The 25,288-nt window shown below is 39.9% G+C and overlaps 1 protein-coding gene across 1 annotated transcript in view; it reads left to right on the forward strand.

Annotated features, from left to right (window-relative positions):
• Window positions 1–14,277: 14,277 nt before the first annotated feature.
• The window catches only part of GORASP2 (golgi reassembly stacking protein 2), a 35,604-nt gene continuing 24,593 nt past the window's right edge, over window positions 14,278–25,288 (forward strand). Inside the window, exon 1 of the mRNA XM_045780006.2 lies at window positions 14,278–14,473. Within this exon, the coding sequence (XP_045635962.2) occupies window positions 14,411–14,473 (63 nt within the window). The 5' untranslated portion in view covers window positions 14,278–14,410. The remainder of the gene's footprint in view (window positions 14,474–25,288) is intronic.

Raw genomic sequence — 25,288 nt, forward strand, 5'->3', positions numbered from 1 at the left:
CCCACTGAGTGTGGAGCCCAACACAGGGCTCCATCCCAGGACCCTGAGGACCCTGAGATCATGAGCTGAGCAGAAAATCAAGAGTCAGAACGTTCAATCAACTGAGCCACCCAGGCACCCCCGTCCATGATATATTATTAAACGAAAGGAGAAGGGAAAACAAATCGCAGAGTCCTGTGTATGTGCCCTTGCAGTGGGGGGGGGGGGCAGGGAAGAACAAACAAGGTGTTTGTACACAGGTGTGCATCCGTTTGTATGTGGCGAGGGAAAGAAGTGGAACTATACATACCAAACTCAACATTGGTTATCTCAGAGGAGTAGAGTTAGAGTAAGAGTTAGTGGACTTTTTATTGTTTTAATTATATGTCTTTGTATTATTTTAAAATCACTCACTTGTGGTACAGCCACTCTGGAAAACAGTGTGGAGGTCCCTTAAAAAGTTAAAAATTGAGCTACCCTATGATCCAGCCATTGCACTACTGGGTATTTACCCCAAAGATACAGACGTAGTGAAGAGAAGGGCCATATGCACCCCAATGTTCATAGCAGCAATGTCCACAATAGCTAAATCGTGGAAGGAGCCGAGATGCCCTTCAACAGATGACTGGATTAAGAAGTTGTGGTCCATATATACAATGGAATATTACTCAGCTATCAGAAAGAACGAGTTCTCAACATTTGCTACAACATGGACAGCACTGGAGGAGATAATGCTAAGTGAAATAAGTCAAGCAGAGAAAGACAACTATCATATGATTTCTCTCATCTATGGAACATAAGAACTAGTATGATCAGTAGGGGAAGAAAGGGATAAAGAAAGGGGGGGTAATCAGAAGGGGGAATGAAACATGAGAGACTATGGACTCTGAGAAACAAACTGAGGGCCTCAGAGGGGAGGGGGGTGGGGGAATGGGATAGACCGGTGATGGGTAGTAAGGAGGGCACGTATTGCATGGTGCACTGGGTGTTATACACAACTAATGAATCATCGAGCCTTACATCGGAAACCAGGGATGTACTGTATGGTGACTAACATAATATAATAAAAAATCATTAAAAAATAAAATAAAACAAAATAAAATCACTCACTTGGATCATCTAATTGTTAATCAGATGGTTAAGGAAGCCTCCTGTAGTGATGCTTGAGCTCGGTTTGAAAGATGAGCAGCGCTCACTGAAGAAAGAATCAGTAAAGAGGGCTGCTCTCGGCAGGGAACAGCAAGAGCAAAGATGGCACATGTGAGTCATCTGCACCATCACCGGACTCTGACCTGGATGGGTTACATGCAGGATGGTGGGTCCTAACAAAAGAGTAGGGATCAAATTCAGCAAGTTCTGATCTCCTTTAGTGTCATAGCTGAAAGAAAGACACTAAAGGTAACCTCCCCAAAGAAGCTGATGGCCTGACAACATTCCTTTATGATCAAACATTCTCTTCATGATCAAAGAGAAGCCCTAAGCACTTCTGCTGAGATCGCAGTTTCCTGATCGGTCTCCAGGAGGGAAGGCCTGAGTCAAGCTGTGTGTATGTGTGTGTGTAGGGGATGTTCACGATTAGGGATGACGGGAACATTTCCATTCTTTTCCACCAGCTAGGACATTCTTTCCTTTCTTGCATTTTTAATTTTTCTTCTTTGTCACTCACTCTCTCCCCAGCTTTTCTCTCACTTCCCCCCAGATACCGTGTGGCTGCACCATGAACATTTCCACCGTAGGTGGTCAAGCAATCCCTTTGCTCTGCAGTTATGTCATTGAGCCCCGTACCAGGAAAAGCCTCCTTGGGGAGACCTCACTGTGGATTTCAAAGTTCAGTTCCCAGACATGTTCACAGCAAAGACACAATAGACCCTTCAGCAGTTCTTACCCTATTCTGTGACCCTGCCCTAGCTAACCCAGGGTCTACCCCATCAGTACCTCCTTAGATATGTAGCTGGGGTGCAGGGGTGCAAGAGCACCTGGCTTTAGGGGTCCCAAGCAGACCAGGTTTGGCCACGTGCTGCTGACAAAATCCAAAGACAGAGAGATGAGTAGTGGTAAAACAAGAAAGGAATTTATTTCAGTGAGGCCAACACCAGGAAGACAGCAGACTCATGTCTCAAAGACTGTCTCCTAAGTGCTGAAAAAACCTCCTAGATTTATATAAGGAAAATGTGGGACAAAGGTCAGTGGGTACGTGCAGGTGGGCAGTAAAGGTCAGGTTGATCCTTCTCTTGGGGTCAGTCATGTGAGGTCTTGCTGATATCAGGTCAGGTGTTAGTGCTTGAGGGGTTAGTTTCAGTTCCACCTCGCATGCTTTGCCCACAGGGTCCTTCGACTGAGTTAAGAGCTGGAAAGAAGAACTTAGTCACGTAGAAAGTATAGATTGAGGTCACAGTGGAAGTAGTTGAAGTTCTCTTTCAGATACACCCTTCACCCAGCACTACCTGCTCTGACCCCACTGGACACTAGCAACTCTTTCTAAAAGGCAAGCACCACTGACTTTAGAAAATGTTCCCATCCATACCTGTCAAAGAGCCAGGTACTAGGGTGGACTCTTTATTGTTTTTTTTTTTTCATTTGAGAAGCCCTTGAATGCTTTTATAGTAGTTTTGCTTTGGTCTTGCTTTGCTTTGGTATATTTTTATAAATGTATTATGAAAACACAAAGCATTTTTTATAATTTTTGGGGGGCGGGGGAGAAAGCATGTGTGTGGGCTGGGGTGGGGGAGGGGCAGAGGGAGAGAGAATCCTAAGCAGGCTCCATGGAGCCTGACACAGGGGTCGATCTCACGACCCTGATATCATGACCTGAGTGGAAATCAAGAGTTGGATGCTTAATCCACTGAGCCACCCAGGTGCCCCAACACAAAGTATTTTTTAAATGACATTTGAGCAGGTGCACATGAAGGCCCCAGGATGGGGATGGCTGTGCAATACCACTGTCAATCTCCCTCCATGCCCCTTGTCACTTTTTAGAAGGCAAAGAAGGAACTCACCGCTTAAGCTAACCCATTCCTTTCTCTAAGCCCAAACTCCTAGGATATGCTCACCCTATAGACTCAGGTATATTTGGAAAGAATACATGTCTTTGGTTTTAACAGGAAGAGTATCCTCTTCAAAGAATATAGTAGCATGAGAACTCATTGATTTTCTCTAACCGAACTGAACTTTCTTACTGAAAGAAATTTTCCTCCAAAATAGGGCTGGGGAAGCACTTTCTGGCTGACTAACAGAGACACATCCCCAAAGACAGGGTCTAGGGTAATGGTGGGGGTGTCCTAAGGAACATGATATCCTTGGCTCATGACGGAAGGTACTGGCTGGGGACTCAAACTCCCTGGGGGCGTGGACCCTCCTGTCCCAGCTTAGACAACTCTAGCCCTCAAAGCCTGCTTGATTGGTTGTACAAGGTGGCACTCAGAGTCAGAGGAGACCCTTTATAGAGTGCTCTGCCCTGAGGGCTCTCAACAACTTCTGCTCCCCCCATTTACATGCCCCTATGCTAGTGTTGCTTTCTTTTCTCTTTCTGCTCCCTACCCGTCCCCAATATTCTAATCCTTCATGTTATTACACAGAAAAATTCACCTCTCCCAAGTTTCCCATACCGCTACCCACACACCCAAACTCATCCTGATTTGGAAAGACATAGAGGCATAACCGAACCTCTTATGGAGACCCATCTGAAATTATATATAGCAATACATTTGGCTCATTTTGAATCTCACTTCCTCTATGATTTTTCCTCTCTACTTTCTGTCTTTTCACCAAAATCTCTATTGGCCTCTCAGTACTTTTTATTCGAAAACATGTATTTCGTAGAAGAATTTTAATTTTCTAATAAAACAGTCTTAGTCAAAAAGTCCAACCGTTATGTTATAAAGTATATTCCTGCACAGTTAGATTCATGTGAGATGGAAATGCATATGCCTGTAGCCAAGCTGATACTTTAATCAGGAGTTATAATCAATTCCCTTCCCTCACTCCCATGCCCCTGCAAGGACTGCTATGTTTTCTGTCCCTATAATTTTGCTTTATCCAGAATGACCTACAGCATGTAGCCTTTGAAGTCTGGCTTCTTTCTCTTAACATAATGCTCTTGAGATCCATCTATGTTGTAGCCATAGTTCTCTTTTATTTCTGAGTAACATGCCATCGTTTGGATACACCACAGTTTATTCATCAGTTGATGGGCATTGGGTTGTTTCCAGTCTTGGTATTACAAATTAAGCTGTTGTAAACATTTGTCTATAGGTTTTTGCATGTTCATTTTCTGTAAGCATGTATCTTCTGTAAACATCTAGGAGTGAGATCCCTGGATCATATGGTGTTGGTTTGACTTCATAAGAAACCGCCACACTGTTCTCCAGGGTAGCTGTACTACTTTGCGTTTCCACCAGGAAAGTTTCAGCATTCAAGTTATTTGCATCCTTGCTGGTGCCTCGTATTGTCAGCTCTTATTATTTCGGCTACTGAAATTTCAGATAGTGGCACCTCACTGTGATTTTAGTTTTCACTCCCTGAAGCTTATGATGTTAAACATCTTCTCCTGTCCCTATGTGTCATCCATATATCTTTTTGTGTGTGAAATGCCTGTTGAGTCCTTTTTGTCCATTTAAAAAATTGAGCTGTTTTGGGGTGCCTGGGTGGCTCAGTTGGTTAAGCGTCCGAGTCTTGATTTTGGCTCAGGTCATGATCTCAGGGTTGTGAGACCGAGCCCTGCATCACGCTCCACACTAGGCCTGGAGCCTGCTTAGGATTCTCTCTCCCTCTCCCTCTGCCCATCACCCCCACTAAAAAAAAATTTTAAAAAATAGAGTTGTTTTGTCATTATTGAGTTATGAGAATCCTTTATATATTGTCTATATATTTATTAGATATGTGTTTTACAGATATTTTCTTCTAGTGCATGGCTATCTTTCCTTTTTCTTAGTAATTGTCTTTTGCAGAGTTAAAATTTTTAACTTTGATGAAATGTTATATGCCAGTTTTTCTTTTATGGTTTATATTTTTTGTGTCCTATATAAAAAAATCTTTTCCTATGTTTTCTTCTAGAAGCCTAAATATTTTAAGTTTTGCATTTAGGTGTATTATCTATTTGGGGTTAATTTTTGTATATGATATGAGGTGTGGGTTGAGATTTCTTTTTTTTCTTTTTAATATGGGTGTCCAATTGTTCTAGCACCATTAGATAAAAAGACTATCCTTTCTTCATTGAATTGCCTGAGTACCTTTGCCAAAAATCAGTTAACCTTATACATGTCTATACCGTTGATCTGTGTGTCTATCCTGTAGCCAATATCAACATGACTTGATTACTAAAGCTATATAGTAAGCGCCTCACGAGCCCTTCCCTAGTCCCAACGTTACATAATCAGTTAGTCTAAGTCAAGCCTGGTAATTCTATTCCCTCTGTCAGAGTCTGATTTAGGCATGAGGTTATGATACAACCTTGGTGGATAAAGAGAAAGTGTTCTGGATGGCTTCTAAGGAAGGGTTCCTTGGTCTTAAAAAAGATACAAAGCCAAAAATGTATTCTCTTCTCTTACACGGTCACATGACAATGTGATGTGTGGAGCTACTATTGCCATCCTGTTTTCATGTGTGAAAAGCTAAGAGAAGCAGAGAGGTCACCCTCCCTGTGCCCTGACATCATTGAGACCATGAGTTAACCAATTCTGGAATTTCACTGTTTCCAAACTTCTTGTTATGTGAAATAATAAAATTACCTCAATTTATAAGCCACTTTTAGTTGGTTAATGTTACCTGTCTCTGAAAGCATTCTATTACAGCCCACACTGAAGGCAATATATAGGAGAACAGACTTTGCTGAAAACACAATAAGAGACAAGGAAGACAGGATTAAGAAAAGCAAGAAAAATGAAACAGATGAACAGAGATAAAGAGGATTAGAGAGAAAAATTATAGAGATAGAAAATAGCCAAGGAATATCTAAACATATAGACATTTAGTATCCCTAATAATGAGAACCAAAATATTGAATCTGAACATATATTTGAATAAGTAGAAGAAAAATTAACTAATAAAGACAGATACCACATAACCATTAGCCAAATGGAGGATTATTTCCTGTTCGAAGATAGACTCAACATCATAAAGCTGTCAGTTCTCTCTAAATAATAAGTGTAACAAGATCCCATAAAAACACTAAGACTTTTTTTTAACTGAGCAAATTGATTTGTCTAGTTCAGGGGTCAGCAAACTGTGGCCTATGGGGCAAGTCCAGTGCATCCTGCTTTTGTAAATAAAGTTTTACTAGAACACAGCCATACCCACTCAATTACTTATTGTTAATTGCTGCTCTCACTATATACAATGGCAGAGTTAAATAATTGCCGTGGAGATGTAGGGGCTGCAAAGCCAAAGTATTTGCTATCTAGTCTTTTACAGAAAAGTTTGCTGGTCCTTGATTCTATTTTGGAAGCATATGAGAGTTTGATTTCACAGGTCCGCAGCTGGAATGCAATTTGACTAAGGATGACTATCTCACCCACATGTTATTTAAGTGTCATGGGGGGAAAAGAATTTGTCTTCACATGAAACAGCTATCCCGTTGGGATAATTTCTGGGGGGAATGAGAAATAACGTGTAATCAAGCCCTTTGTAAGTCCCTGAAAGCACATTGTGATCTTTGCACAGAGACTGTCAACAATCACCCCTAACATCACTGTACACATTTTGCTTTAACGACATGATTTACATTGTCCCATGATCCACAGCAGGGGCAAGGAGAAAGAAATTACCTGGGATGGCAAGATTGTTTTCTCTCTATCACCTTGGACCATGCACAACTCCACCAACCTCTTCTACATTCTGAGGGAGTAATTTGGAGCAACTCAAGAATTTCCATCTCTCCACAATATCAAGGGGGAAAAAAACCCCATCAGGCAAGGAAAGCAGGTATCAGAAAGTCAATATTGTTCTAACTGCACAACTAACTGGTCCTACCAGCACCTTTTATCTTCAAAGGGTCAACAGGTAATAATTAACCTAAGCACTGATTCCCTGAAGTTAGAGACCCACAAAGTTGCAGGAAAGACTCAGCTGCTAGGAGACAGTTGAAAGAGGTAGACCTGGGAAAGCTATTTAAGCAGGTTCTTTTGTCTGAACAAACAAACCTCACCAAAAAACAGGCTACCTTGAGAAATAGAGGTTATAGTTAAGAATACATGTGGCAATAAAGGTGATGGAAATCTCAAATGTAAGACCATTAGTACATTTTGGGCCTTATTACTGAGTTTACTTGCTGGGAAGATCATACCCAGCTCTAGAGATTCTCTTTGACAAAGATGCAGAGACAATTCAGTGGAGAAAGGATAGTCGTTTCAACATAAGGTGCTGGGACATTTGGATTGCATAAACACACACAAAAAGTGAGCCTCAACATAACCTCGTGTAACTCAAAATGGATTACAGACCTAGATGTAAAATGTAAAACTATAAAGCTTCTGGAAGAAAACATAGCAGAAAATCTGTGTGACCTCGGGTTTGGTGATAAGATTTTAGAAAAAATACCAAAAGTGCAATACATAAAAAGTAGATAAATTGGACTTTATAAAAATTATAAATGTGATTGATACTGTTAAGAGAATGAAAAAACAAATCAAAACGTGAGTGTAAGTCACATATTTGGCAAGGATTCATATCCAGAACATATAAAGAACCCTTAAAACTCGACAGTATGAAAATAAATAACCCAATTTCAAAATGGGCAAAATATATGAACAGACACTTTGCCAAAGAAGATGTATGGATGGTATATAAGTATATGAACAGATGTTCAATAGCATATGTCATTAGGGAAATGCAAATTAAACCCATAATGAGATACTATTGCATAACTAGTAGAATGTTTAAAATCCCCAAACTGACGATACCAGATGCTGGTGAGAATGCAGAGCAATAGGAATGCATGTTCATTGCTGGTGGGAATGCGAAATAGTGCAGACACTTTGGAAGACAGTTTAGCAGATTCTTATGAAGTTAAACATAAACCTACCATGCAACCCAGCAAATCCACTCCTAGGTATTTAATATGTGAATGTTTATAGCACCTTTATTGATACCTGTCAAAAACTGGAAGCAACCAAGATACCCTTTAACAAATTAAGGGAAAACAAATCATGGTACATCCATACAATGGAACACTATTCAGTAATAAAAAGGAATGAGTTACAGACACACACAGCGTGCACGAATCTGACATGCATTTTGCTAAGTGAAAAAAGCCAGACCAAAAGGTCTACGTATTACGTAATTCTGTTCATATGACATTCCGGGAAAGCCAAAACTATAAGGTTGGGAAACAGATTAGTGGTTGCCAGGGGTTAAAAGAAGGGGAAGTGGTTCATCACGAAGGGGACACACAAGGAAATTTTTAGGGTGATGGAAATGTTCTGTATGGTAGTAGGGAGATAGATGCATACATTTGTAAAAACCCATAGAACTGTACATCACAAAGAGTGAATTATAATATGTACAAATTAAAAGAATCAACCAGGGGCACCTGGGTGGCTCAGTCAGTTGAGCGTCTTCCTTCGGCTCAGGTTATGATCCCAGGGTCCTGAGATGGAGTCCCACATTGGGCTTTCTGCTCTGTGGGGAGCCTGCTTCTTCCTCCCCTCCCTGCTCGTGTTCTCTCTCACTATCTCTGTCTCTCTCTCTCAAGTAAATAAATAAATAAAATCTTGAGAGAAAGAAAGATCAACCAGAATGTCAGGGATCCCTGGGATGGAATGTGGACTGGAACTAATGAATCTAACTGTATTGCACAAGTGAAGATTGTATATATCTGACATATATGTATGTGTATCTTCATATATCACACTGAAGAGGATAGAGGGGAAAATGCAGTTGACCTAAATGACTTTGGAAAATGGTGTTTTGACTGGAAACCATAAAGCTAAAGATAGAGGGGCGCCTGGGTGGCTCAGTTGGGTAAGCATCTGACCCGTGGCTTCGGCTCAGGTCATGATCTCATGGGTCACAGGATCTAGCCCCCTGTTGGGCTCCATGCTCAGGGGGAGTCTGCTTGGAGATTCTCTCCTCCTGCCCCTCCCCTCGCTCACACGCCTGCACACACTCTCAAATAAATAAATAAATAAAGCTAAAGACAGAAAACTATATAAATATGGTACTCTAGCTGATAAATTTGCTTCTTATAGGAGTACATATTAACAATTTAGAAAGTATTTTATGTATATACTATACTTATTTGAAAAAATAAGTATGTAATAGTAGATAACGAGAGCTAAGTTTCTCACTGTCAGAGAAAGAAGTTACAAATAAGCAAAAGGAAAATGCTAAAATGAATCCTGTGGGGTTCAATTAGACTCAGAGATGGTATGAAGTTACCTTTAGTTTAATATATACACAGGTAGGTATAGAAATAATTATAGATGTGTGTATATACATAGATCAATATATATTCATGTTTCCTAGCTTTGTCTGCTGAGAATGTCTAAAAGCAGTGACCTTTCGATAGCAACGAGGACACCCAGAGCCCAGATCTTAGTTTCTAAATGTCATTCTCTGATTAAAGGAAGTTGGGCTTCTTGGAGGAATGGCTGATTCTAGGATTGGAACAGAAAAAAATAGAAGATGACCCTGGAGTATTTTGTAGTGCCCGAAAGTCCAGAAATATTCAACAAAAGAACGGTTGCACAACAGTGTGAATATACTTACTATCACTGAGCGGTACACTTAGAAATGGTTAAGATAGTAGGTTTTATGTTTTATGTATTTTACCACATACAAAAAAGATGAGAGCTTTCCAAAAGGACACACAGAAGCTAAACTGAGAGTCATCTAATGGGGCAAAGCTGGAACAATTTGAGCAACAAAATACATCATTTTGCATTCGTATCAGTATTGAATAATATACTATTGGATTATAACCAAAGTACAAAATAAGTATATTTGAGTCCGTATTAATATAAATATAATGCTTAAATAAATAGAGAAGAGGCAACATTTCTTATAGAAGAATTCCAAATTATATCTTTGGATACTCTTCTCCAGGAGGTGGAGCTTGAGGGTGAGCTAGACTTAGTGAGTTGCTTCCAGGGGAAGGGGAGAAATAGTAATTTTACTATTAAGACAAACAGTACCTTAACAAAGTGATCAAGGTTAACATCACCAGTAATGAGTCATGTTAGTGGCATGCACTCCTGATATAATGTAATGAAAAGGGCAATTCACCTCTATGGTTTTCCTCCCCCAACCCTGTAAGCCCGGTCTAATCATGAGGAAAACATGAGACACACCCAAAAGCAGGAATATTCTGCAAAATACCTGACCAGAGTGCTCTTTGAAACTGTCAGGGTCCTGAAAATCAGGAAAGTCTGAGACACTGCACAAACCAAAGGAGACAAAGGAGATTAAGGAGATAGGACAACTCACTGCGATACAGAATCCTGAACTGCATCCTGGAACAGAAAAATAGTAGTGAAAAACTGGAAAAATGTAAATAAAGTTTGGAGTTTAGTTAACGCTAGGGCTTAAATGTTGGTTTCTTGGTTTTGACAAACGTGCCATGGTTATGTGAGATGCTAACAGTAGGAGAAACCGGGTAAAGGCATATGGGAACTCTCTGTACTATCGGCAACTTTTCTGTAGCTCTAAAATTATTCCCAAAATTCCAAAACAAAATTCTGTTCAAAAATAAATACATAAAAAGTTTGGCAATAAAGGTGATGGGAATGTCAAAGAAACACAGGAACATAGGTATAAATTGGGCCTTGGGGTTGTGATTGATTGCTGAAAGGATCCCTCTCAAGTCTAGGGATTCTCGTTGGTTATCTGCCCACAAAACAGTGTGCATTGAGCATTATTCTAGCATGGTAGTTCTCAGATTTTGTGTGTGTCAGACTCCTGGAATAATAAAGACTACTGGGACCCAGGTTCATTGAAATAAACGAGCACTGAACTACTGTATTTTCACAGAGTTCCCCGATTCTGATACATATCCAAGCCTGAGAACCGCTGCTCTAGCACTTTTCTACTAACAGGACCATTCATTCATTCATTCACTATTCATTGAGCAACTATTCTATGCCAGCCCATTCTTAGTATTAAGTACGGAGTAGTAGGTACACGGGCAAAGACCTCATGAAGCTAACATTCTAATACACAGATAAACCTACACCGAGTCTCTTGTATTTCCCAGTTCCAAGTCTCCAAAGAGAAAGTCTGATTGGCCTAGCTAATCATTACCATCTGCTGTTTGTTTTTTGGGGGGAGGGGCCACAGAGCTTTTCTTAACAGGCTACTTCATAGGTTATTAGCTAGTGTAGGTGTTGGTTTCCAGTAAGTCAGGGGTTTCCCTCTTTCCAATCAGCTATGGCTGATTTGGGTTCCATGGCCCAAAACATGACCCCTCCTGAAGTTTGCTCCTTCAGCAAAACTAACTAGGTCAGGAAGGGGCCATAGTTTAGAGAGGCCCTGGTGTCTGACTATGAAGGGTGGTTGTTATCCAAATGCAGCAGGAGCCAGAATTTCCCAGGGCAGTCTGGAGGCAAAAATATTAGGCTGCACTAGCCAATATGATACAAAAATCCTTCCATCATGAAATATTTATTTACAGGCTTTCACTTTTCTGCTGCTTGTGATGTTTCAAAATACCAACTTGCCTGCGGCAGATCCCTTCTTCAGTTGGGACTGTCTTGGACAATAATGTCCCATGTATTCCCCTCCATCATGTTATATTTATTTATATTAGCTTTGGCCACATACTTAGGATTTTATTCATCGCCTTCTGAGCATATTCCCTAACTAAAAGAGGAAAACGACTGGCACCAGGAAAATTGGAGCAATGGTTATCACATATTTTTCGTCCCAAATCAGGTGAGCCTTGCACCTCACCCACTACCAATTGCCACTAAAAAATAACACGGATTTTGGGGCACCTGGGTGGCTCAGTCGGTTAGGCATCCGCCTTCAGCTCAGGTCCTGATCCCAGGGTCCTGGGATTGAGCCCTGCATCACGCTCCTTGCTCAGTGGGGAGCCTGCTTCTCCCTCTCCCTCTGCCTACTTCTCTGCCTACTCGTTATCTCTCTCTGTCAAATAAATAAATAAAATCCTTAAAAAAAAATAACACAGGTTTTGGTGAGGCACAAATAGGAGCAGCAGAGGTAACTTATTAACTGATCCTGAAAAAGAAAAGGCTTTGAGGCACATTCAGTTCAAATCAACAAACTTTACTACCATGTTCCCAAGACTCAACCAGGAACTGGGCATCTGAAAATTAAAAAACCTGACCCTAACCCTGAATGAATGGACCATAAATAGTGGAAGACAAGCCTATGACAAAGGTGATGTTTCCAGAAATGAAGGAACTAACTCTTCTAGGAGCTAAGAGTGAGGAGAGGCATTCCTCCCAATTTAAGGATCTATAAGTAACATTTGAGATGGACCTAACAGGATAGGTAGACTTTTTCTAAGTATAAATGTAAGAAGGAGCACTCCAGATGTATGAATCAGCATGAATGAAGTAAAGAAGGTAAGAAAATAAATGGCCTTTGTGGAGAGTAGCAGATAGTCACTCAGATGACTGAGATAAAATATAACTCTAAGGAAGGGCTGACTGGACTACCAAAGGTCCGCATCCTGGGTTCTGCAAACCATGGTTAATGCCAAACGTCTGGGAAACAAAAATCTGACCACTGAGCATAGCAACAGCTTATGACACCACCATGAAGATTATAATTGTCAAGCAGAAGAGCAACATGATCAAATCTAGTTCTTATACATATTCCTTTACATTAAATTCATTAATGACTTAGCTGCCAGGCACTCTGCTGAGGAGTATTAGGAACATAGAGCTGATTTTGCTGCAGTCCCTGCCCTTGAGGGACCTAATAACTGGAGATTTCATTTGTGTATTTGTGTGTTGATTAGGCCTCTTAAAAACCTGGTATTGGTTTATTGACAGCAAAGAAAGATAAATGACTTTTTATTTTTAAATTGTAAATACTTATTGTTACAGAAGCAGTCCATGAGCATTAGAGCATATAGAATCAGCAAAAACAAAAAGCAAAACATCTCTGGCATGCAGAAATCATCACTGTAATCCTTGGGTCATATCCTCTCATATCTTCATATATGTACATATGTATTATGTATTTTGCTCACAAAAATGTTTTCACATTGTTTGCAGACAACCTGTTTTTTTTCCTGTCAATAATTTCCACTTTTCCATGTCAGTAAGTGCTTTGAATCCTCAGTACATACTCAGGTTTTCCCATTTGAGCCAGAAATGTCCTTTCCAGCTAATTTCTCCAAATCACCCTTCAACTCAAGACCTTGCATTGCATCTCCGAATTACATCCTTCCTATCTTTTTAATCCGGTAAAGTCCCTTTCTTACAATTCTGACTCAATGAAAAGAACTGGCCAGCTGTTCTGAAGGACAGTCCACCTCCTTTGTTTGCCTGGTTGTTTCCTTGTGATGTCATTTCACTTACATTTTCCTCTATCCTCTGTATACAACTGGAAGATCTAACTAAAGATGTGGTAGAAGCAAGTTAAACATTTAGGTCTAGAATACTTCAGGGGTGGTAATACGTACTTTACGTTCCTTCACATCAGAATACACATTGTCTGTAAACCTGGTTGACCCACTATCAGTGATGATCAGATTGACCCTTGGGCAATGGTCATAATTGGAGATTTTAGAGGGAAAGGGCAAAAGGAGAAACGGAATAGGAAAAGTGCGAATACAACTTGGCTACCTAAAGGAAGTGGGAAACCCAGCAGCAGGAGGTAGGACACCAAGGACATCCAACTGCCCTTCCCACTCTGACATCGCTCAGATGGTGACCTATCCTCGATCTTGTTCTCATAATTAGGAAGGCAAAAATAGAAACAGAAAGTTTTCCTTTATGAAATTGAGTTAGGTGAGCGGATGCGGGATTCAGAGAGGCACCATCACCTTCTCTACAATCTGGGACAAGACCTATAAACATGGAGAACAGAGAGCTGTTTTTACCCATCCCTATTCTTTTCAGTAGCAGCCCTTTCCCTGACACTGGCCACCAGGGGGAGCTACGACAAAGCAATCGTTCCTTCGGGCGAGCGGGAACGCGTCTAGATAAAGTTTGTCCAACCCAAGGATCCGTAGCAAGATGCCGAGGCTGTACGAACTGTATTTCTGCTGTTTCGCGAGCACGAGTAAGCCCCTCCCCGCCCGCGCGTGTTCAGGGCCCTTCCGGTGATTTGCGGCAGGTGGCGCTGTCTGCGGCGTCGCAGCGGCCGTGGGTGCCGCGGCGACGCTCTCCCGGCGGGCAGTGCGGCCCGGCTCTCCGGCGGCAGCGAGTGCCACGTCCCAAGTGCTACGCGGAGGAGCGGAGCGGACGGTGCGCCGGGGGCGGGGAGCAGCTCGGATCCGGCCCGGCCGCACTGATTGCCCGCCGCCATGGGGTCCTCGCAGAGCGTCGAGATCCCTGGCGGGGGCACGGAAGGCTACCACGTCCTGCGGGTAAGGGCTCCGACACGGCTTAGGAAAGGCGGGCTGGAGGCGGGGCCCGGCCGCAGGGAGGCAGAGGCCCCGACGGGCCCCTTCCCGGGACAGCCAGGCCCGACCCCGAAGGAGAGCGGCGACCGCCGGCGCTGCATTAGCCGAGGCCGGTTCAGGAGGCCTCTCGCATCCCGCCTTCCCGGAGCGCTCCGGGCCCTGGGTGCGCCGCCCTGGGAGGACGGGGTGGAACCGGGGCGACAGCCGGCCACTTAATCGGGGGGCGGCCCAAACATGGGGGGCGAGGGGACAACATTTTTCTCCTCACGGCCTTCTCTGTTCCCTCTCTCTTAATTCTTAGCTTACAAAGTTAGGAAAGGCTTGGGGGCAAAATCTGCAGAAGAGGTGATGATAAAGGTAGCATTTGAGTTTCCTGAGAAAATGAAGCCTGGAGCTCGCAAGCTAGAGGCAGGGGATGCGACGGCAGGTGTTTATTCGGCGCTGTCTGGATGTGCGGAAAACCAATTAGGCAAACAGAAAATGAAATGGTCCAGAAGTAGGTTTGACGGACTTAAATTTACTTGATTTTGCAGGAGTTTTTCCTCTCCCGGGTCGCTCCTGACCTTTCCAACCCTCCTTTTCCACATTTCCTGGTGGGGGGGAACTTCCGTTCTGTTCTGAGACTGCTCAGGGTGTGGTGGAGATTAAGGTTTAGATCCACAGTGGTAGAGGTAATGGAGAGGAACGTTGAAAAAAAAAAAATCTAGGTAAATAAAGGAAAGCAGCCTCAGTCACCAGAATAAAAACATAGTGTCTCAAAAAGCTTTAGGTAAGCCCCTGCTTATGAGCAACCTAAGTTGTTGCAAAGCGTGTGGTATACTTACAGAACTGGAAGTCTTTAAAAGTAGCATTGATGGTTATGTGCTGTGACACCTGCGTGAGGGCAACATGATGGATTGTCAGCAAAGTGGCCCCAATCTGTTGTACCATTTCAGGACGTAATAGAGTGTCACTAAGTAGCTGTTCACAGGCAAGAACATTTTCACTGAAAGTGAGAACGTGTACTTTCTGGTGAGTATAGTCATTTTCTGCCTTAGAGCCCATGTTTTAGGTGAGACAGCATTCTTAAAGTGAATTACCCATATATGGGTGTGATAGCACTGTGATCGATCACCTTTCTCATCATCAGGATTAGCATGTCTTGTCTCTCCACTCTACTAAAAATCTCTCTTGAAGCCACACTGTTGGTAGGAAAGGATGATTTTCCCAGAAGATAAACAAAGCATATTTCCTTCAGCTAAGCCAACCCCAAGAGCCGCACGGATGGGAGAAATTGGAGGAGAAAGGTCAGATCCAAATGTAAAGTGAAAGTTAGTGGCAGTATTTTTCTATCATCTGGTTTGATTTTGAGTATTCTACCCTGGGGCGTGATATCCGGTATTACCAGCTGATTCTCACCGTGGCTGATTGTGACCATGAATCTTTGGAGATTCATGATATTTTAATGATACATGCACTCAGTAAAACAGCATAATTGAGTTTTAAAAGTCTGTTAGAAAGATGTACACATCAGAGTGGTTGCAGTTGAATGACTTCTGTTAATGACTGTGCTCCATGTAAAATAAGTTGAAGTATATTTTCTTTACATAGGAGCACCTCAGTAATTCAGCACTCCTACATATTCAGTAGTGCAGATGTGTTATTAATCTATAAATCTGATTTTCAGAAGCACTAGGGACTACCTTAGTTTCCAGTCTGCATCTGGAGCATAAATGTTGCAAAAGATGAAATCTTATTCAGGTTTTATTAGAGGGAGCTTTAAAATAGTAGTGACCATCTAACTTAGGAGAATTTTTAAAATGTTTTTGAGTTCCTAACCCACTCTGTCCCTGATTCTGTAATTGGTTTCCAGTTACCTTTGTTTTTAGAGGGGAAGTACTGTGTTAAATCTGAGCATATAGAAAAATCTTCCTTTCATTTATTATGGCCTAAATATACAGTGATATATTCCACTGCTGGATTACTGAGCTAGTAAACTAGAATAAATATGGTAAGATAACCTTGGAATAAAATCACTCATGTTAACAAATTCTAGAATGATTTGATGAGCTGTTTGTTTTCTTTATTAGTTGATTCCCTGGCCATTTCCTTGTTAGTAATTAAAACTTGTTTGGGTTTTGAAATAACAATTACAGTGACACCCATATTCACTGCTGTTTTATTATTGTTTTTTTCCAAGTCCTTACAATTCACATAGATTGAACTTTACATTTTTTCTCTTTTCCATATCCATTAGTAGATTCTGCTTTTAAAATTTTTTAGGGGACAACCTTGAAATAGTTTCAGATTTTCTGCTGTGAGGGGTGTACTTTCCTTTTTACGTATTATGCATTTATGTATTAATGAACTTTTTCAGGTTGTGATCATACTTTATATCCAATTCCCCATTCTTACCCTAGAAGTAACTACTATAGTTTCTTAAGTATCTTTTCAAAAATGTTTTATGCATGTAAAAAGAATTCTGCTCCCCTTTACTCTTTCTGTTTCATATTGTAACTGTTGGAATCATAAGATACATACTGTTACTCCCCTCTGGTCTTCTTATTTGATAATCATCTTGGCAGTCTTTCCATAGCAGCACATAGAGATCTGCCTCTTGGTTTCACTTAGCTCCGTAGTAGTTTGTTACACCATAGTTTAGTTAAACAGCACCTCCTGGTGATGGACATTTGGTTTTTCTAGTCTTTGCTGTCACCAGTACGTGTTCACCTTAACTACCTTTGTTTTCACTTAAAATACATTTTCTCAAGTTATTGAATCTTAATGTTGTTTATTTATACAAACGATCTTCATTTTAGTAGATTACTACATTGTTTTCTGATCAACACCTGTTCATTACAGACCTTTTAAATAAGTTAAAAAAGTATAACAAAGAATCTAAATTATCTGTAATTCTGTCATCTGAAAGTAAATACTGCTAATGTATTTTTCCTGTGCCTAATCTTGCCCCTTACCCATTTTTCACAAAGATTTTGAATGTGAGACATTTCGAGTACAGTATGGTCTGAAGTTTTATTAAGATGTTGATTACTACCTAAATATCCAGTTGCTGAGGAACTGGTAAATAAATCAGGCCCTAACCGCGATTGGAATGCTATACATTCATGAAAACGGTGTTTCAAAACACTCCGTGGCCGTAGGTACCTCTCTGTGTAGGTGCATGTACAGTTGAGTGTCCAGGAAAATAAAATGGAAAGATAATCAGCCAAGATATTAAAAAGGGTTATTGGTGAATGGTGACATTTTTATATTCCTTTTAAACTTCAGTATATTTTCTAAAATTTCCACACTGGTCATGAAATACTTGTATATTCACAAAAAATAATTAAAGGATATTTTTAAAAGGTGGACTCCTATTGGAAATTTTTAAATTTGTTCAGAAGCCTTTTTTTAAAAAAAATTATTTATTTGAGAGAGAGAGAAAGACAAAGCATGAGCAAGGGGATCTGCAGAGGGAGAGGAAGAAGCAGGCTCCCCACTGAGAAGGGAGCCTGATATAGGGCTTGATCCCAGGAACCTGAGATCATGACCTGAGCCAAAGGCAGACGCTTAACCATCTGAACCACCCAGGTGCCCCCAGAAGCCTTCTTTTAAAAATAGCATCGTATTTCAGATTCTCTTATGCAGTAAGTCCAATTGCATGTTCATCATGAGTACCACTTTTATTCCCACTCTCCAGTCTTAACATTTAGGCAGGAAAAATGTTAGCCAGGGCTTCTTAGATTTGTTAGAAGTTACTGTAAGTTACTGCAGTTGAACTATGTTGAATACAGAATTCTTGCCTAGGTTCTCTCTTAATGACCAAGTAAACCGCACAAGGTCATTTTCAGAATTACATTTTTGGAGTTGCCTCATTGATGCCCATTATAAGATTTGTTTCTAAATTTAAATATTCAAATTAGTTGCATTCTACACTTAATATTCTTTGAGATGGGGTTATCTGAGGAAATTCTGGAACCAGTGTTCACACCACTAGGGGGACATGGAAAATGTCATATTCACTATTCCTTGTCATTTCCTTCAAGAGAGATTCTGAGTGATGGATGTTTTGAAGGAAAGGCCATTGAGATGAAGTATGTCTCCAGTGTAATAATAGGCCTTTATCTCCAGAGCTATTTGATGCAGACTGGGCAGCATTAAATACTCTTCTTAGAGGAGAAAGTGACAGTAGAATTATTTCCATAGAATATGGAGGGTGCCTGAGTAGCTCAGTCTGTTGGGTGTCTGCCTTTGGCTCAGGTCATGATTCCAGTGTCCTGGGATGACTCCCATGTTGGGCTCCCTGCTCAACATGGATTCTGCTTCTCTCTCTCCCTCTGCCCCTCCCCCTGCTCATGCTTCCGCTCTCAAATAAAATCTTTAAAAGAAGAGAAAATGGGATACTTAGAGCTACTGTTACATGGATCTGTCCTTTTTTAAATGGTGCGTCACTAATCTACGTGAAATCCTGTAGGATTTCAACTTGGTACTTATTTTGAGAAAGGGAATTCCTAATATTTGATAGTCATAATTTTTTCTATTAACACACTGTTCTCGATCTTTTTAAATTCATTCCCCCATTTGAAAAACAAAAGTCTCACTACCATGCTCTTCTCTCCTCACTCATTCTGAAAACAGTGGGTATAAAAAGAAAACAGGTGGGTTATTTGATGTTTTTCAAATACAAAGTTATACTCGAAAAAGCTTTGTAAACACTCACCTAAAGATAATGATCTCCCAAAATTGATCTCTCCTACTAAAAGACTGTGAATACGGGTACCTGGCTGGCTCAGTCTACAGCATGTGACTCTCAATGTCAGGGTTGTGAGTTCGAGCCCCACGTTGGGCAGTTAGGGCACCTGGCTGGCTCAGTTGGTAGAGCATATAACTCTTGATTCTGGGTTGTGGATTTGAGCCCCACGTTGGGTGTAGAGATTACTTAAAAATAAAATCTTTAAAAAAGACTATGGAGTAGTTTAATAACCATTCTTTGAAATTCCTTTCAAGTGTAGGAATCAGATTATTTCAGTTCATAAATGCCATGGAATACAATGTATGTGAACTTTACATACTTTTAGGAATTGTAATTATCATTGAACATAAACTTTTCCTGATATTAATAGACCTTGAACAAATCAGTGTTAGACTGTTTATTACACTTTCATATTTTGTGATGAAGTGTGTTTTAATGTATGGACTGTCATCCTCAGGATCCTTACTTGGGGAAACCCGTTGGTGTGTAATTACAGTTTCTGTTCTGGTCAGTAAGTAGTAGAGTGCACAGCACTGGCTGTAGTGTTTTCTGGGTCAGATAGTGACAGGGCTTTTTTTTAATAATACCGCTGAAATTTTCATAAGAATAGAACATAGGGAAAAAAGAATTGACCTTAGAATAACCATTAATTTCAGTACATTTATTTTGCTGGCTTTAATACTGTGCTGAAAGGATTATGTTATTTTGATTGATTCACTAATACTAGTTAATCTAAACTACAAAATATTTATCTCTAAAGGTTTTATATGCACTTCAGTATATAACTGTAGATTGCCTTCAGAGGTGTGATTGAGTAAGATGACTTTTTTTTTCCTCCAAACAGCAGGCAGAACCAAAATAGTTACTCTCAGAGACTGTACATTGTCCCTCTTGGCATTGCAAATAAATTTACTGCAGCATGAAGAGAATGATGCAAAGGATTGTTTTTGTTTTAAGAACCAATGAGAGAGCATTCCAGCACATTATCAGCAATAAGGAGCCTTGTCATCTGGTAGACATGAATATATTGAAAGACTTCAGAGTACACCACCAGTGACTACTCTTGGGAATCACTGGATCCTCGTTGTCAGCTCCATCACTGTGTTTTCTTGGGCAAACCTTTGAACTTCTTTGAGCTCTATTATTTTTATCTGAAAGTGAGGGTAATAGTAGTGCCTCCTCCACCTTTTGTACTAAAAACCATATTAGATATTGTATATGAAATATTTTGAAAAGAATTGGGTACAGTAATTTTTTTTTCTTGGCCTGCTGCCACCTTACAGAAGGCCTAGCCCTTAAACTTCTTTATTAAAACAGTGCTGTCACTGGGTATTATATAAGACTGATGAATCACAGACCTGTACCTCTGAAACCAATAATACATTATATGTTAATTAAAAAATAAATAAAAATAAATAAACAAATAAAAAGTAAAAAATGAAAAATAATTTAAAAATTAAAATAAAATAGGAAAACGTGAAAAAAAATAAAACAGTGCTGCCTACCTCATTGGTTATCATCCCAAGGATTAAATGAGATATTCCATAATAAAGCATTTAGCATGTGGTCTGGAATATGATAAAGACTCAATAAATGTTAGCAGATGCCGTTATTAGCATCTGCATTATTGTATCACCCATTGAGAACCACTGTTGTAGTGGCAATACTAGTTAAAATAGGCCTCCAAGCATACTAGGTAGCATATACATTTACTTGATAATTCAGTAGCTGCTTCTTGTTTATGTACCTAACCCTGTACTTTACTGCTCAAGTTTTGGGGCACCTGGCTGGCTCCAGTTGGAATAGCATGCAACTCTTGATCTTGGGGTCGTGAGTTTGAGCCCCACTTGGGGTGTAGATATTGCTTAAATAAATTTTTTAAAAACCTGAAGCATAAGTTTGGGATCATATCCGACCCATTGATTTTATTAATGTGCCTGCTAATTTTTAAGGATCCTCCTTTTTTAGGAAATTTTGTCTTTTTTAAAAGGGAGGTGGGTACCAATGTCCCTTTTATTGCTTAGCATCACAGCGATGCTAAACATGTTGATTAAAGTGCCTAAAAGAGTCTGTGTAATGAAATACTGTTGTTGGGTTTGATGTACACCGAAGCTGTAGAAGCTGTAGCTAGCAGCATTTAGACTTATTTCATGGTGAGTCATTCAGTTTTAGAAACTGTCTTGTCAACCTCCTCACTTTACAGCTAAATGAAAAGGAGCACAGAAGGATTATTGCCTAAGGTCACGAAGCAAGTTTTCTTTCCCTAAGAAACAAATACCTAAGTTGGTATTTGAAGATTATAAAATTAGGTGACAGGTTGTCATAATTGTTGCTTCTTTTGGAGCAGACTTCAGTTTCTTTCAACGTCATTTTCCTGATACACAGACCTTTTCTAAGAAGGTACTGTATACTGATAGGTTTTAATTTCCTTTATTTACCATTAGAATTTTATTTCAAATTGCTTCATATGTTATAAATTACATCATAGGGTCAGTAAGAAAAACATGCTCTTCGAATTATTTTGGGAAAACATTTGAGAATGTTTTAGCAAGTAAAGCTTCTACTGCAAAATAATTTCCACATATTTGTGTCAAGTCCCAGATAGGAAAACTGGCCCTTTTCAGACACAGAAGAACACCCCCACCCCTCTCCAAAAATGCCTTTTTTTTTTTTTTAAAGATTTTATTTATTTATGTGACAGAGAGAGACAGCCAGCGAGAGAGGGAACACAAGCAGGGGGAGTGGGAGAGGAAGAAGCAGGCTCATAGCGGAGGAGCCTGATGTGGGGCTCGAACCCAGAACGCCGGGATCACGCCCTGAGCCGAAGGCAGATGCTTAACCACTGCGCTACCCAGGTGCCCCCAAAAATGCCTTTTTTTATAACTGAAGGATTTCGGGTTTATTTTTATTATATCACATTCCCAAGTCTTTTCCCGTCATTTTGATCACCCAAGCATATACATATAACATGAGGCTTTATGTGTGTAGTTGGAATGAGTCATCATTGATACTTGGATTGAACTTAATTTTTAGTCTTATTTAACATCTCTGCTGTTTTTAAAAATAGTACAAAAGTGAGTGTTAACATTAAATTGAGAGCTAGAGAAGATGATGGTGTAGACAGAAAGTCATTCAGAGGTACTTAACTACCTTTGATGTGTGAAGGAATTGGTGGTGCAGTAATAAAGAGGAGACAGTTACACATTCCACTGAGCCCATTTTATGGAAACATCTCCATGGTTAGAGAACTTAAGAGAAATAATTCACATAGTAGCCAGAAATGTGGGTAAGCGTATCTTTGTATATCACCTTATAAAGTGCCTACTTTGATGATATCCTGTGTCCAGGAAGTAGCTTTGCAATTTCCTTTCTGTGTTACATTAAGGTGGCAGTTCTGTACTCCTCAGCTGGAAATATGTAAATGACCGATGGAGTTGGGAGAATGCCTTCCCCTGACTCCACCCAAACTTTTCTTCTCTGCTGTTGCTCTGTCCCCAAGCCAAGATTTAAAAGAGAGGGTGGTTCATGTGAAATAACCCAAACCTAGTAGAAAGTACTATTGCACTTTTAATCCCAGAAGACGAGATGGATGCTTCACTGGAAAGCAACCAGTACAGAACAGTTAGGTCTGTACACAGAGAAAACATGCTAAATCTGGTAATACTTGCTAATGATGCAGGATCAGAAGGTGGGAGAAAAGCCAAAAGTTGAATTGCGTTTAGTATCTGGAGGTTGTTTGGACAAAGCAGTTAATGGCTGTTTTTCAAACTTTATTTTTATTACAGATCAAAGTAAGCAGTTTATTTTCCCTTGCAACTAGTGTGTCCTAGTACATTTCACGAAAAATAATGACTTATTAAGTCATGAGTTTTTTACATTTTATCTATTCTGATATTTTCTTATTTTGACATTTGTTTTATAATGACCCACTAAATTAATTTCAGAACCCACTGAAACTCCCTGTAGTTGAACGACACCACTTAAAGAAGAATTTCTATATAGTTGGTGATTCCAAGTCCAGCTTCTAATCATGGTTGCTAATTTCTTTTTATGTAATGAGGATGGATACCCCTTCACTGTGTAGTTTCTGCCATAGGTTCTCATTTTTTGCTTCTTGAATAAAAGTCTCACAGATTTTGTCTTGCTTATTGTAGCTGTTTTTGTCTAGAGTGTTTATGGAAGAAGTATTTCTTTCATATTGTGATTTTTATTTTGGTAAGATAACCTCCATATGTAAAGTTCAACTCCTGTAAGTGCCAGTAATTGTGTTTATAGTTTATTCTACCTGTCCATGTTTTGGTAACATTTATTTTTATCATTCATTTGTAAGCATAAGTACTCTTTAGTATTTTTAGCTGCTGCATTGTATTTCTTAATTGTTCAAAGTAAACCATGAGGCCTGAGAAAATTGGAAAAAATGGAACTTCAGCATGCTTGTTCGAGCTCTCAGGGAATGGATTTGTGTAGAGTCAATTTCTTACTTAAAATGGATTATTTACTGCCTTCAGTATCAAGAATATGTCATATGCAAGCCTATTTTTAAAATGTATTTCATGCTTCCCAGCACCATTGACAGATGCTGAATATATTTTAGCCTTTTCATATCTTAATTGTTGTGATAACATCCATATGCTGTATTATATTTGTATTGGAATACAAATCATGTGCTTATGACCTAGACTTTTGGTGTCTAGTATGGTAGCCTCTAGCCACATATGGCTTTTTAAACTTAGATGTAAATTATTTAAATTAAATGAAGTTAAAAATTCAGCCCCACAGTCACACGAGCCACATTTCATGTGTGACTAGTGGCTCCTGTATTTGGACCACACACATACAGATTTTTATAATTGCAAGAACTTCTAAAATCAGCTTAATTGCAGAGACCTTTTTTTTTTAATCTTTGCATTCCCTACAACAAGACACAATCACAACTTTTTTTTTTTTTTTTAAGATTTATTTATGAGAGAGAGTGTGCCCACGGATTGGGATGGGGAGAGGGAGAGAGAGAATCTCAAGCAGGGCATGGAGCCTGACACAGGGCTCAGTCTTACAACCCTGAGATCATGACCTGAGCCGAAATCAAGAGTCAAACACTTACTCAACTGAGCCACCCAGGCACCCCACAATTACACCTTTTTCATAAGTGCATAGTCCATACTTACTATATAGAATTTGGTAAATGGCTTAATGCTGGTGCTTTTTTCTTCCTTTTGGTTTTTGATTTTTGAAATTTTTGTTCTCATTTTCTGCCAGCTGTCATTTTTTGCTATAATCAAGTGGCAGTAGAACCTCTTTCAATTCTTTTGGCTCATCTCTGTTTATTGGTGGCTTGGAAATCAGGTAGCCAAACCATATAAATGTAAATAGACTATAAGAGTGGTCCTGAAACTAAAGAGCAACCTACTAAAGAATGAATGGGTCAACCAGGAAAGTAAAGAAGAATTAAAAAAAAAAATTCATGGAAACAAATGAAAATGAAAACACAACTGTTCAAACCTTTGGGATGCAGCAAAGACAGTCCTAAGAGGGAAGTATATAGCAATACAAGCCTTTCACAAGAAAGATCTCAAATATACAACCTAACCCTACACCTAAAGGAGCTGGAGAAAGAAAAGCAAATAAAGCCTAAACCCAACAGGAGAAGAAAATTGATAAAGATTACAGCAGAAAGCAAGGAAATAGAAACCAAAAGAACAGTAGAACAGATCAGTGAAACTAGGAGCTGGTTCTTTGAAAGAATTAATAAGATCGAAAACCCCTGGCCAGACTTACCAAAAAGAGAAAAGACCGAAATAAATAAAAATCGTGAATGAAAGAGGAGAGATCACAACCAACACCAAAGAAATACACACAATTACAAGAACATCATGAGCAACTATATGCCAACAAATCAAGCAATCTGGAAGAAATGGGGACATTCCTAGAGATGTACAAACTACCAAAACTGAAACAGGAAGAAATAGAAAAGCTGAACAGACACAAAAACAGCAAGGAAATAGAAGCAGTAATCAAAAATCTCCCAACAAACAAGAGCCCAGGGCCAG

This window comes from Ursus americanus, chromosome 1 (assembly GCF_024610735.1).
Source record: "Ursus americanus isolate L20-20 chromosome 1, mUrsAme1.1.p, whole genome shotgun sequence".
Taxonomy (NCBI): Eukaryota; Metazoa; Chordata; class Mammalia; order Carnivora; family Ursidae; genus Ursus; species Ursus americanus.